The following is a 14,023-nucleotide window of genomic DNA, read 5'->3' on the forward strand; positions in this document are numbered from 1 at the left end:
AAGACCCAATGCAACCAAAAATAAAAATAAATTATTATTTTTTAAAATGCTAACCTACGAATATTCTTACAAATCAACAGAACAAAATACAAAGCCCAGATATAGACTCAAATACACAGATGCATTTATTTATTGCTTTTCAACAACAAATATAAAAGTAGCATTTCAATTCAGAGTGAAAAAGGTGATTCCATAGCTCACACCTTAAATCATAGAAATTCTAAGTAGATATGAAAACTTAAATATTTGAAACAAATCTCTAAACGTTATCAGAATAAATCTCAAAAATTGGTCTATTTATATGTGCACACGTGTAATATCTAAGAGTGAGGAAAATCATTCTTCTAAGTAAAAAGAAATCCAGAAATCATTCAGAAAAAAAAAATGGATAAACTAAAATACACAAAAACAAAATGGTCTGGCATGGCAAACAAAACAAAAAGCCCAAATAACCTGATGGAAAAAACAGACAACAAATTTGAACAAATAGTTTAAGGAGAAAGGAAATAAAAATGACTCTTTAGTTTTTGAAAAAATGCTCAGTCTCAATAGTAATCAAAAAATTAAAAAGAATGGCCAAGATTCAAAGCACTAACAAACAACCTCAAACACTAGTGAGGATGTGGAGCAGAAGAAAGTCTCATTCATTGCTGGTGGGAATACAAAACAGGAGAGCCACTTCGGAAGACAGTTTGGCAGTTTCTTACAAAACTAAACTTACATTTATAAGATTCAGAAATGACACTCCTTGGTATTTACCCAAAAGAGTTGAAAACTGTGTGTTCACACAAAAACCTGCACACAAATGTTTATAGCAGCTTTATTCATAATTGCCAAAACTTGGAAGTAACCAAGGTGGCCTTCAAGATATGAATGGATATATTATGGTACATCCAGACAATGGAGTATTCAGCATTAAGTCAAAAACTGCTAAAAAAATGTATTAACTAAACCAAACCAAATTACATTCTATCAATACATAGATAGTAACAGTCACTTTCAGGTAAACCTTAAGTACAGAATACAGACATTCCCATCTGTACTTAAGGCATCAGGCCACTCTGAGGATGGTTAGAACAGAGTATAGCAGTCATTGGAATGTGAATCACTTTAACTGTGGGCTCTCCACCATTTATCCTTTTCCCCCTGATTACTAGTAAGTAGATTGAATCAATAATCAAAAACTTCTCATCAAGCAAAAGTCCAAGACCAGATGACTTCAGTGGTGAATTCTAACTTTTTAAAAATTGAGGTAAAACCATATAAAACATTACGTTACAAATGTACAGGGCTTCCCAGATGGCACAGTGGTAAAGAATCCTCCTGCCAATGCAGGAGATGCAGGTTTGATCCCTGGGTCAGGAAGTTTCCCCTGGAGAAGGAAATGGCAAGTCCTCCACCAGTATTCTTGCCTGGAAAATTCCATGGACAGCAAAGCCTGGCAGACTGAAGTCCATGAGTTCCCAAAGAATCGAGCACAACTGAATGACTGAGTAATTGAGCACACCCATGCACACACCCACTACAGATATACAACATAGTAATTCGATATTTGATACTACAAAAATCTAGTTACCATGATTACCATAAAATTACCCTCTTCACCCATTTCTCTACCTCCCATTCCTTCCCTTCTGGTAATCACTTATTGTTTTTTAAAACGTGGTCCATTTGAAAGCAATGATGTTGATGTATCCAAACCAGGTTTCTTCCTCCTCCCCATTGTGATTAATCTTTTCATAATCTTCTTATTCCTATAAAGCAAATCAGAAAAGAATTTTGAAAAATGTTAAGAATAAGATAGATTATTCCATACCAAATCCTTGAAAATGATCAATAAAATAAGGAATACACTTCTGGAGTCTGAGTAGTTTGCCCTACCATCTAAAGGATTTTAAAATTAAAAAGATTAAAAAAAATTAAAAAGATTTTATGTGGTAAACAAAAGAAAGATTGTGCACTTAATATCAGGGTTCCTAGTCTGTATACTCCAATTGGTTCTGCCACCTTTATCTTTATACCCTCCCTTTCCTCCTCACAGCTTCTCTCCAAATGCCTTCTCTGTTCACAAAGCCCTGGTATTCCCTTTAAAAACAAAAAAGAAAAAGGAAGGAAGGAAGGAAAGACACAAACAAGCTCCCTTGACAATACTGCCTCAATTGCTATCTCCTCTTGCTCAGGTCAAGTAGTAGAGATCATCAATATGACCTGTTCCTAGTTCTTCACATGCTCTACTCCAACTGTCACCTGACTCTCTCAACCGACTCTCTAAAAGACCACCAGTAGTGTCCCAAATTGACATTCGCAACAGCGCTGCATTAATCATCATCTTACATGGCTGTCTTACTGCCAACCATTTCCTTCTGAAACTCTCTACCCTTGGCTTTCTCACTTCTCTCCCAACCTCTAGCTGTACTTTTTCAGTCTTCATTGCTCACTTGTCATCAACAAGCTGATTCTCTTTAAGATTCTTCTGCAGTCCCTTCTAATTCCCAAAGATGTTTCTCTCTAACCCATACTTTCTGAACACTGGACACATGTCAAGCATGTACCACATATAATTTTTGGCCATCGAGCTGAACTTCTATTAATACCTATCCTATAATAAGATGGCATCCTGTTTCTCTACACTCCTGCAACTCTTACATTTCTGTTTACATTCTTTGTAAAGGTCATAAATTACATCTTTCCAGAATTATTACAATAATCTCTTACCTTTCAATCTAGTTTCTGTTGCAAGATTTCAGTCTACCATCCAAAAAAAAAAAATACTATAATTTCCCATCACACCAATCTTGCATCACCTCCAGCCAATTCTATCACCACAAGCTGGATTTTGTACTCATGGATGACCATTGGGAATTATGTGTCTACATAAAACCTAAAGCACTGCTTGTGTGTATTCCTAATGTGTATTTTCTTGGATGGAGTGTATGTCATTATTATCATTTTCTCAAAGAAGTCTTATGTCCCAAAAGTGACTGAGAGACTATGACCTGCAGGATAATATGAGACCTTTAATATAGATATAAAACCAGTAGTCTGCTCCTCCCCTTTATAGACTTACCCATCAATAAGCTTCAATTTATTGGTATATTTGCAGTCTGTAAGGAGGTCATATTCTTCCACTTTCAGGTATTGGTATGGGCTGCTTTCACTACCAAAATGCCCAAATTGTTAATTTCTAACTGGTGAGCTCTTCCTCAGCACATGTAATCCTTTCTAAAATTTCCCTAAGTCACTCCAATATAAGTACTAACCATATGTTTTCATAGCATCTCTTAGTCATTTTCATCCCGGCGTGCTAAATGGGTTTTGTCTTATTAATTTTTGTATCCCCAGCTAAGTATCTGACATATGGTAAGAACTCTAATTTTTTCTTTCTTAAAACAGATCTCTCGGACTTCCCTGGTGGTAGAGTGGATAAGAATCCAACTGCCAATGCAGGGGACGAGGTTTCAGTCCCTGGTCTGGGAAGATTCCACATATTGAGAAGCAGCTAAGCCCATGCACCACAACTACTGAAGCCTGTGCCTAGAGCCTATGTCCCACAACAAGAGAAGCTGCCACAACAAGCAGCCCGTGCACTGCAATGAAGGGTAGCCCCAGCTCGATGCGACTAGAGAAAGCCCACATGCAGCAAAGAAGATCCAGCACAACCAAAAAACAAAAACAACAAAAAGAATAGATCTCTCTAATATTGAGACAGTTAAGGTCCAACTTGTCAGATACTTTGTTAAGGTTGCTAAGAAGAAGCCATATTTATCTGAGTTCTAATGTATCACTAAATTATGTTTGCTTCCTATTTCCCTGAAAGTTAAACTCACTCCGTCATGTACAACTCTTTGTGACCCCATGGGCTATACAGTCCATGGAATTCTCCAGGCCAGAGTACTGGAGTGGGTAGCCTTTCCCTTCTCCAGGGAATCTTCCGAACCCAGGGATCAAACCCAGGTCTCCCACATTGCAGGTGGATTCTTTACCAGTTGAGCCACAAGGGAAGCCCAGGAATACTGGAGTGGGTAGCCTATCCCTTCTCTAGCAGATCTTCCCAACCCAGGAATCAAACCAGGGTCTCCTGCATTGCAGGCGAATTCTATATGGCTTTCTGGATATATGGCATTGGATTCTGATCTATATGGCAAATTAATGAAACAGCATGCTTCCCCTCTGCCTTCTCCCACCAAATTATTCAGAAACCCATCTAGCCATCGGTGTACCATACTTAAAAATATACTTAAGGGGTACCTCTTAGTGCATTCAGGGCATAACAGGTTGTCTTCCAGGTCTGGGGGTGCAAAAGTGCAGGCAGGTAACATGAAGAGGGAGGTCATCCTCCTGGGGGTGTCAGGCACCCAGGTCTGACCTGCTTGGAACTGCAGGCGAACCCAGCCTTCTGTGTCTGCCAAGAGCGGTCTGCCATGGACCACACACCACCGGACACCTAGATGGGGAAAAACAAGCAAATATAAACTGCTAAGATCAGATAACAGCACCCCAATTCAACCCCTCAGTGAGTCTCTCTTAATTTCACTCTTATATTCTGTTGATGAATCAACTGAATAAGAAGCATAAAAAATGTAGACGAAAAGACACCATAGTCTGATTCACAAACTACACAGCACAAGGGATGTTAACAATCAACTTTTGGGAAACCTTGCTTTGTGTCTAGGATTTTGCTAAGTTATTTACATGTATTAATATATTTATTTTTAATAACAATATTAGTATTTGCTTTAATTTACAGGTGAAATAAATGAAGTTTACAGTGTTAAAAGAACATAATTTTCCCAGAACCAAAACAAGGATATAGGTATTCTAGACTCATGGTCCATTTGCCTAACCACTACATTGTACTATCTCAACCATAGAAAACAGGCAGAAAGATCTTTGTTTAAAAGTCTAAGAAACAATCTAATTGGGGAGATGGGATATTTGAGAGACAACAGAGGAAGTCCTATCTACTGGGAGTAGATATCCAGTGTCTGAAATTTGGAGAAGGATCAATCAATGTAGGCTTAAGTAGCTATAAAATCTCCCCACACTATAAAATAAGAGTAGAGATTACCATGCTCTTGGATAGTAGAACTAATATTGTTTAAATGGCTATACCACCCAAAGCAATCTACAGACTTAATGTGATCCCTATCGAATCACCCATGAGATTTTTCACAAAACTAGAACAAGTAATCCTAAAATTGATATGGAACCATAAGAGCCTGAATTATCAAACAGACCTGAGGAAAAAGAGCAAAGTAGGAGCATTACCCTCTCAGACTTTAGATAACACTACAAAGTACATTAATGAAAACAGGATGGTATTGGCACAAAAACAGACATTTGGGCCAATGGAACGGAAAAGAGAGCCCAGAAATGAACCCACACCCTTGGCTCAACTAACCTTTGACAAAGGAGGCAAGAGTGTACAATGGAGAAGAGACAGTCTCTTCAGCAAATGGTGTTGGGAAAGTTACAGCTGCATGTAAATCAGTCAAGTTAGAGTACATCCTTATGCCACATACAAAAACTAACTCAAAATGGCTTAAAGATTTAAATATAGGACATGACACCATAAAAGTAGAAATTTCCATATAATCCAGCCTTCCATCTCCTGGGCATATATTCAGACAAAACTATAATTCAAAAACATACATGCACCCCAGTGTTTATAGCAGCACTATTTATAATAGCCAAAACATGGGGAAAAAATCTAAATGTCTATCAACGAATGGATAAAGAAGATGGAATGGAATGGAATGGCATATTGTGCTCACTCAGTCATGTCCAGCTCTTTGCAACCCCATGGACTGTAGCCCACCAGGCAAGAATATTGGAACAGGTTGCCGTTTCCTTCAGGGGATCTTCCCGACCCAGGGATCAAACCCAAGTCTCCTGTGTTGGCAGGTGGATTCTTTACCACTGTGCCATCTGGGAAGCCCCAATGGAATATTACTCAGCCATAAAAAAGAATGAAACAATGCCATTTGCAGCAATGTGAATGGACCTGGAGATTATCATACTAAGTAAAGTAAGTCAGAAAGAGAAAGACAAGTACCATATGATATCACTTACATGTGGAATCTAAAATATGGATACAAATGAACTTACCTACAAAGTGGAAACAGGTTCAGACACAGAGGATGAAGACTTGTGGTTGCCAAGGGGGAGGGGTGTGGGAAGGAGGGATTGGAAGTTTGAGATTAGCAGATGAGCTATTATATATAGAATGGACACAAGGAGCTATATTCAATATCCTGTGATATCATAATGGAAAAGAATATGAAAAAGAATGTGTGTGTATATATAACTGAATCACTTTGCTATACAGTATAAATTAACACAATTTTGTAAATCAATTATGACTTCAATATAATAAATTTTAAAGAAATACATTTAAAAAGAGTAAAGATGCTGTGGCACAATATACATAGTGGCTAGGCACTCTCCTGTATCCCAGTAGGTGCTTGATAACTGCTGGATGAAGAGGAACTAAAATGGTAAGTCTGGGGTGCCACTCGCTCATATGGCACATTAATGAAAATTAGAAAGAGGTGTCATTGTTGGGGAAGCAGGTCTCCGAGACAGCTTTGTGGCTGGATACTGCTTTTGAAAATTAGTAAAAGGTGCTCATTTCTTCTCACAGAAGGAAGTATAGATGGGGGGTGGGCGGCAGTCAGCAGGCCAATTTTAGCTCCCAGTCTTTTCTTTTTTTGTCTGGGTTCTTTGTGTGGTGAACAATGCGCATGGCCACACAAGTCAGTCCTGAATAACAGGATTCAGACACTTCTGGAAATGGGGTAGAGGAAGGAAAATAATTCAAGCCACAGAAGACAGTGACTTTGTACTGACCAGAGGTAGGTTGTTCTGGAAATGAAAACAGAAATACGAAATAGAGAAACAGGAACTGAAGAAAGATGAAGCTAAGTTATGCTCACTCAAGATTTCTCAAGAAATATTTCAATTATTTATCGCCTACTTTTAATATGCCAAGTTGTATCTCATAAGCCTCGCAGTCATTCTATGAAGTCGAATAGTTGAAATCTTCAATTTTATAAATCAGGATACTAGGGTTTACACTGAGAAACCTTGGGTTTCTTCAAGAGAAAGGGGAAGATCTCTGGCCGTGGCTGGCCTCACTATCAGATTATGCTTTCTTCCCACCTTCTGCTTAGTGATGAGAAACTGTCCCCAACTCAGTCACCTGACTCAGAGCCATTCAGGCAAAACTTGATTATCAATCAAAAGATAAGCCCTCTGTGAAGCTAACATCGCATCTGCAGCTATTTTAACCCTTTCACTGTAACTACCATTAGTATGCGTCCTCTGGGACTTCCCTGGAGGTCCAGTGGTTAAGAACCTTCACACAGGTTCAATCCCTGGGTGGGGAACTAAGATCCCACACGCCATGTAGTGAAACCAAAAAAATAAAGCAATTTTTTAAAAACAGAGTGCCTTCTTTCACTGGCATGGTAACCACTGTTTAAGGTTGATCTTACCTGAGGCTTGTGGCAGAAAGGATTCAGAGGCACGAAGGGCACGTGAATTCACAGCCTTTGGTTGAACAGCCCTTGCCGCAATTCTTGACCATGCTGCCAGCATGGCTACCTGAGCTGAAGTTACCACCTCAACCATGTTAGTCCTTTCCTCATTCTCACTCATCTTCCTTTTCTGTACACTTCCCCTCTTGGTCACCATGCTGTGTTTCCTTGAACATGAGTGCATTCGGGCCTCCCGTGATGATTTAGGAATATACTGCAAATGAAATTCACAATGAGAATACAGTGAAGTGCCACTGCCCTAAGCACATTTGTGCCGGTTTTATCATTCTTCATGCACTGACCTGTGTATGTCAGTGTAGAAATGGTTTAAGAATGTCAGTTCCCTCAAAGTAGTGATTCTCAGCTGGGAGAAAATTTGTTTGCTAAACTGTGTGTAGGGGGAGGGAGGTCACTGACACATTGTGGGTAGAATCCTGGGATATTTAGCCTACTAAACATCCTAAAATGCACAGTACAACCCGCAGGAGAAAAAGAAACTAATTGGTTCCAGATGCCAATTGTCTTGAATGAGAAACCTTGCCTTCGAGGTACAAGGTATAGAGATGGTGGAGAAGAGGGAAAATTTACAGAACTTACATCCCTACATTCCTCACTCACCTGAACTTTTTCAGGAAAAGCATGTTCCTGGAGTCTCCGATAAACTTCTATTTTCTAAGGAAATTAACAAGGGAAATAAAAATTAAAATTAAAGGGATTTCCCTGTGGCACAGAGGGTAAGGCATCTTTCTGCAATGCAGGAGACCTGGGTTTGATCCCAGGGTCAGGAAAATCCCCTGGAGAAGGAAATGGCAACCAATTCCAGTACTCTTGCCTGGAAAATTCCACAGATGGAGGAGCCTGGTGGGCTATAGTCCATGGGATCACAGGGTCGTACACGACTTAGCAACTTCACTTCTCATAAAAATTAAAAGCTGGCAGAGCTCCCACGCTTGTTCCAAGCACCAGAGATTCCCACCAGTGCACTCACCTGGCCGTCGGTACTCAGCTTAAGTTGTTGGCACCAGTTCCGCAAAGTGTCCCGACTCACATCGTTAATCGGAGGCAATGTGGTCGGCAAGGGACAAAATGATCTTCTAAAGCTAGAACTTGGACAATCTTCCTCAAGCTCATTTGTTTGAGGAAGAGGAACTGCCGAAAGAAGGGAACCAAAACAGGAATTCATTAATCTATTTGAAAAATTATTTTTAATTTTATGAAGTTCTCACTCCCCATAACTCAATTTGCACATATACATATCCAGTATTTTTTCTTCATCTTACAAATAAGGTAATAAATTCAGAATTCAAGGACTTGCCCAAGATCACACCACCATGAAAATGGCAGACCTAGGACTCATACCCACGTTTTGAAATTATAAATTATTTTTGGAAATTATAAATATTTTATACTACATTCAGCAAACTGTTTTTTACAGCCATCACCAACTTCCTGAATAGAACATTACATTGGATTGCTCTCCAAAATGTCCAGATGCTGGTCCACAAACTATCTGTCCTTATAGAAATCATTAAAACCACCCCATCCAACAACAGTCCTCAATTTTGTCTACATGCCTCATTTTCCTCAACAAAGAAAAGTTACCCTGTCTCACATCACTTTGCTTAGGTTTAACTTGTCACTATCTGCTCTATCTTGAAGCCCTTGTTATTTGCCCCTGCCAAATAAAATCATTCTAAAAATACTTCTTTGATGCGTCTCTATGAAGCCCCAAGAACAGATGCAAAGAGTCGACTAGATATTTTATCAGTAATTACTCACCAAGCAAAAGATTAGATGTTTTCAAAGTGATTTAGCCTCCCAAATACCATCTGATTTTATATGTGCAATCTAAAAAAAGCTAAATTCAGGCACAGAGAGGTTGCCAGGAACTGGGGGCAGGGGAAATGGGGAGTTTCCCTGGATCAAAGGGTACAGATTTTCAGTTATAAGATGAGTAAGTTCTAGGGATCTAATGCATATCAACATAACTATAGTTAATACTATAATGTATTCTTAAAAATTAAGAGAGTAAATCTTAAAATGTTCTGCCCATGGTGAAGGGAGTTAATTGTGTGAGATGATGGAATGTTCTTATTTTGTCATCATTTCTTAATTTCTTATTATTGTTCTTAATCTTATTTGGTCATCATTTTGCAATAGACACATACATCAATCATCACATTATATACCTTAAAATTACACAATGTTTTCTGTGTCAATTATATATAACAAAAAACTCAGAAAAAAATGATCTGGTCTCCGTAAGAGGTATGTAAAAAGGGCATTCACCAAAATGAAAGAAGACTGGGCTTCGTGGGTTGGGAATTTGAGCTCACATCTAGTTGCCGCAAAAGATCATGCTCTATTCAAAGCATTCCACTGCCTTTTTCAAAGTAAGACAGGGGTGCTTAGTGAATGAGAAGTATGAGAGTTTGAGAAATCTCTTACCACAGGTTATCAAGGTGAGAATTAAGCTGGGTGTCACATAGCTAAAAGTCAGGGGAACTTACTTTTCCTGGGCTTCCCAGAGTCGGAGGGGCCGCAAACTGAGCTAACCCTGTGGTCTTCATACCTTGATTATTTGTATTCAGTGCCTCCTCTTTGACTTCTGAAGTTGAAGAAACACCTGGTTCCACTTGATGGTCTTCAATAATTTCCTCATTAACTGGATACAATGTAAGAATCACATTTTCTTCATCTAATGGCCCTTCAAAGAAATTCTGGAAAAAGGAAGTGTCAATTACTGTTCTCATTTAATGCTGTACACTAAGATGTTTAACTTCATGGTGCAACTAATGAATAAGAAACTGAGAAGCCAGCGGTTGGATGGAAAGACTGAGATTCCCTGAATTTGATATTGATTAGTAGACCCTTTATTGTGAAGTGTGAAAGTGAAAGTTGCTCAGGCATTTCCAACTCCTTTCGATCCCATGGACTATATAGTCCATGGAAATCTCCAGGCCAGAATACTGGAGTGGGTTGCCATTCCCTTCTCCAGGGGATCTTCCCAACCCAGGGATTGAACCCAGGTCTCCTGAATTGCAGGCGGATTCTTTATCATCTGAGCCACCAGAGAAGCCCCTAGTAGACCCTTTATTAGATAGGAAAAACAATGAGGAAATGAGCAAAAGTAGATTTATACCAACTCAATGACATGAGTTTGAGTAAGCTCCGGGAGTTGGTAATGGACAGGGAAGCCTGGTGTGCTGCAGTCCATGGGGTCGCAAAGAGTTGGACACGACTGACCAACTGAACTGAACTGATCAATAAGAAGAAATTAAAACATAGATCTTGGGTTTGGGGAAACCGTTTCCCCTCATAGCCTGTCTCTTCATCAGCTAAAACATATTTTCATTTAATCTCCTAAATCTATGTGGAAGGTGTTTCTGCCTTCTCATCTTCTATTGTGTGATTCAAGTAAGCATCAACTCTCACTGGCAGCAGCAATTATCTTCTGTTTTTCCAAAATCCATCTATGCCCTTTCTACAGACTGCTCTCCTGCTTATTTAAAATACTTTAGTTTGGAGGGAGTCTCAAACATGGAGGGGTTATATATAACATGGATATATAAAGTGGATATATAAACATCCACTCCGATATTCTTGCCTGGAGAATCCCTGAACAAAGGAGCCTATCGGGCTACAGTCTGTGGTGTCGCAGAGTCGGACACAACTGAGTGACTAACACTTCCACACTTTCGCTTTTCATAGCTGATTCACCATATAGCAGCAGAATCTAACACAACGTTGCAAAGCAATTATACTCCAATTTTTAAAAGTAAATAATAATTTAATTATTAAAATAATAATTTTTAAAAAATAAAATATTTCCATTAAAGACAAAATTCCCTCATGCAGCCTGTAAATTCTTGAACAGCGGGGCCCCTGCCTTCCTTTCCAGTTTAAGACCCCTGAGCTTTCCGAGCTTCAGCCATAGCAACCTTGTTTAAGCCCCAGGACCTGAGGGAAGCAAATGTATCTGTCTTACTCTCCACAGCAAACACAGGGTACACAGTGGACACTCAGTGTTCTTTTAACAATTTCATGAATGAAAGATAAAGTGGATAGGTAGAAAGGAACTTATGTTTATCACTAAGAGTCGGACACGACTGAGCGACTTCTCTTTCACTTTTCACTTTCATGCATTGGAGAAGGAAGTGGCAACCCACTCCAGTGTTCTTGCCTGGAGAATCCCAGGGGCGGGGGAGCCTGGTGGGCTGCCGTCTATGGGGTCGCACAGAGTCAAACACGACTGAAGTGACTTAGCAGCAGACTCTGTCCGTGGGAATTCTCCAGGCAAGAATACTGCAGGGGGTTGTCGCCACGCCCTCCTCCAGGGGATCTTCCCCTCCCGGAACCGGGGCCTCCTACATTGCAGGCACTCTTTATTGTCTGAGACACCAGGGAAGTAACTGAGGCTCAGAAATTAAATGCCATAGAATCACATATGCTTAAGTTTCTTAACTCTTCCTCTCAATCCAAGGGCAAATAAACTCCATTCCAGCTCAATTGTAATACACTCTTTTCTGAACAGCTAAATTCATCTGCATTTGACACGCCTTTCCCTCTGTTTGTTCAGTCATCAAGTTGTGTCTGACTCTTTGCAACCCCATGGACTGCAGCACACCAGGCTTCCCTCCCTGTTTAAATCTTTTTGAAAATTTCCCCTTGCTTTCACATTTCAGCTTGCAACTAGGGATTTTGCATTTGTACACCACTTTTTCAAAGTACTCTGGGACATACTTAAAAAAACAAATTGTCATTATTGGGGGAAGTATCATTCCAGTCAAGAGGTAAACAGTTATATGACTTGCGCATAAATTCTATACTTAATTTGGCCAATTCTGTCCTTCAGCCCGCATTGTGTTCCCCCTTGTGTGTGTGTGTGTGTGTGTGTGTGTGTATGTGTGTGTGTGTGTCTCAGTTGTGTCCGACTCTATGCAACCATGTGGACTGTAGCCCACCAGGCTCTTCTGTCCATGGAATTCTCCAGGCAACAATACTGAAGTGGGTTGGCATTCCCTTCTCCAAGTGGTTCCTGTGAATGAAACCTGCTCAGTTTATATTCTCATCTAGTTAAAGACTCAGAGAAGGCAATGGCACCCCACTCCAGTACTCTTGCCTGGAAAATCCCACGGACGGAGGAGCCTGGTGGGCTGCAGTCCATGGGGTCACCAAGAGTCGGACACAACTGAACGACTTCATTTTCACTTTCATGCATTGGAGAAGGAAATGGCAACCCACTCCAGTGTTCTTGCCTGGAGACTCCCAGGGATGGGGGAGCCTGGTGGGCTGCCGTCTATGGGGTTGCACAGAGTTGGACACGACTGAGGCAACTTAGCAGCAACAGTAGCAGTCAAAGACTACCCAAGCAAAGTCAGGAAACCTGTTTTGTAGCAAGGCCATTGGGAATGGGTTGCTTCTTATCCCTGAAGGAAAGAAACCACTAGTCAATTTACTGTCTGAAGCATATTACCCTTTTCACTCTTTTCACTGCAGCCGGCCATTTCTTTACCATTTTATCTTGCCCAACTACAACATGTCTTTCTATGAAAAAAGTATCTTACTTAGAACTAGAAAGAGAAATATTTAATTTCTCCCTTTTACTTTCACCCAAGCTGTATACCACGACCACATGAAAGAAAATAATTCACTTGCAAAGAGGAGATTCTCAGAGATTTCTCACATCCAGAAATTGAGACTTGTGGCAAGAGGGAAATAGAAGTGAGCTCTAGAAAAGCTTTAAAAAGTGAATCTGTGGGAAAATGAATGAAATTAAAACCAAACTTACCTTCCCGTAATTTGAGTATGCCATTTCAAGGAATGCTCAGAGAAAGGCAGAGCCACAATGCTCAATCTCTGCAGTTTAATCCTCTGAACCTGAGGGTTTCTAGTCCAGTTTCTCCTTCCTTTTGTAAGCAAATGTCCCCCTCTTCCTCTTTCCCAGAAGAGCTGTATTCCTCCCTCCTCTTTCCACCCTCCTTTGTTATCTGTCAGTGTGATAATTTCATCAGCTTTATACACAGTCTTGTCTATTAGGTGAGAGTTAAGTTACTGTGTAATTAATAATCACTCCTAAACTTTTTAAAAAATTTTTGGGTTTTATTCCTTTAAGATGAGACTCAGAAAATAAAAAATGATGAACAGTTGTTAAGTTACAAACAAATGAACAATATTTGTAAATAATATTGATGGTAGATTGAAGGATGTTTTTTTGGAGGGAATAGAAATTCAAAGGTATTTTGTAACTGATTTATGGCTGAGGGTGTGTTACTCACTGGGAGATTAGGTTTAGATTGTAGTGTTTGGATAACACTATCACTCCAAGATCTAGCTCTAAACACAAATTTTAAGCCCACAATAATGGGTGAGCTGAGTAGAAGGGAAAGGTTAGGCTATTCAGAATAAGAACAGCAGGAGACAAACCACCAAGGCAAGAGATCTGCTAACGAATGCAGAAGGAACTCCACAACTGCAGTTCTTGG

At 39.8% G+C, this 14,023-nt stretch overlaps 1 protein-coding gene across 2 annotated transcripts; it reads right to left on the minus strand.

Moving 5' to 3' along the window:
* Positions 1 to 102: 102 nt before the first annotated feature.
* On the minus strand, positions 103 to 13,515 carry DPPA2 (developmental pluripotency associated 2). Of its 2 annotated transcripts, XM_055570263.1 has the most exons (7): positions 13,330 to 13,515; positions 10,111 to 10,258; positions 8,527 to 8,687; positions 8,157 to 8,210; positions 7,497 to 7,752; positions 4,249 to 4,444; positions 103 to 1,754 (listed from the first exon to the last, which is right to left on the minus strand). In XM_055570263.1, the coding sequence occupies exons 1-7, from the start codon at positions 13,351 to 13,353 to the stop codon at positions 1,646 to 1,648; spliced, it is 948 nt and encodes a 315-aa protein (XP_055426238.1). In that variant the 5' UTR covers positions 13,354 to 13,515; the 3' UTR covers positions 103 to 1,645. The 2 variants fall into 2 exon arrangements, with proteins under 2 accessions (XP_055426238.1, XP_055426239.1); XM_055570264.1 differs by lacking the exon at positions 8,157 to 8,210 and having other exon boundaries at positions 13,330 to 13,514.
* Positions 13,516 to 14,023: the final 508 nt, after the last annotated feature.

Source organism: Bubalus kerabau, chromosome 2 (genome assembly GCF_029407905.1).
Source record: "Bubalus kerabau isolate K-KA32 ecotype Philippines breed swamp buffalo chromosome 2, PCC_UOA_SB_1v2, whole genome shotgun sequence".
Lineage (NCBI taxonomy): Eukaryota > Metazoa > Chordata > Mammalia > Artiodactyla > Bovidae > Bubalus > Bubalus kerabau.

What these genes read in the sequence shown, in the direction of transcription:
- DPPA2 (XM_055570263.1), bottom strand. Translation starts at nt 13,353, where the DNA reads ATGGCATACTCAAATTACGGGAAG. An exon ending in CATACTCAAATTACGGGAAG is followed by an intron (nt 10,259 to 13,329) that starts GTAAGTTTGGTT and finishes TCCTTTTTCCAG; the next exon opens with AATTTCTTTGAAGGGCCATT. An exon ending in TGCCCTGAATGCACTAAGAG is followed by an intron (nt 1,755 to 4,248) that starts GTACCCCTTAAG and finishes TTTGCTTTATAG; the next exon opens with GAATAAGAAGATTATGAAAA.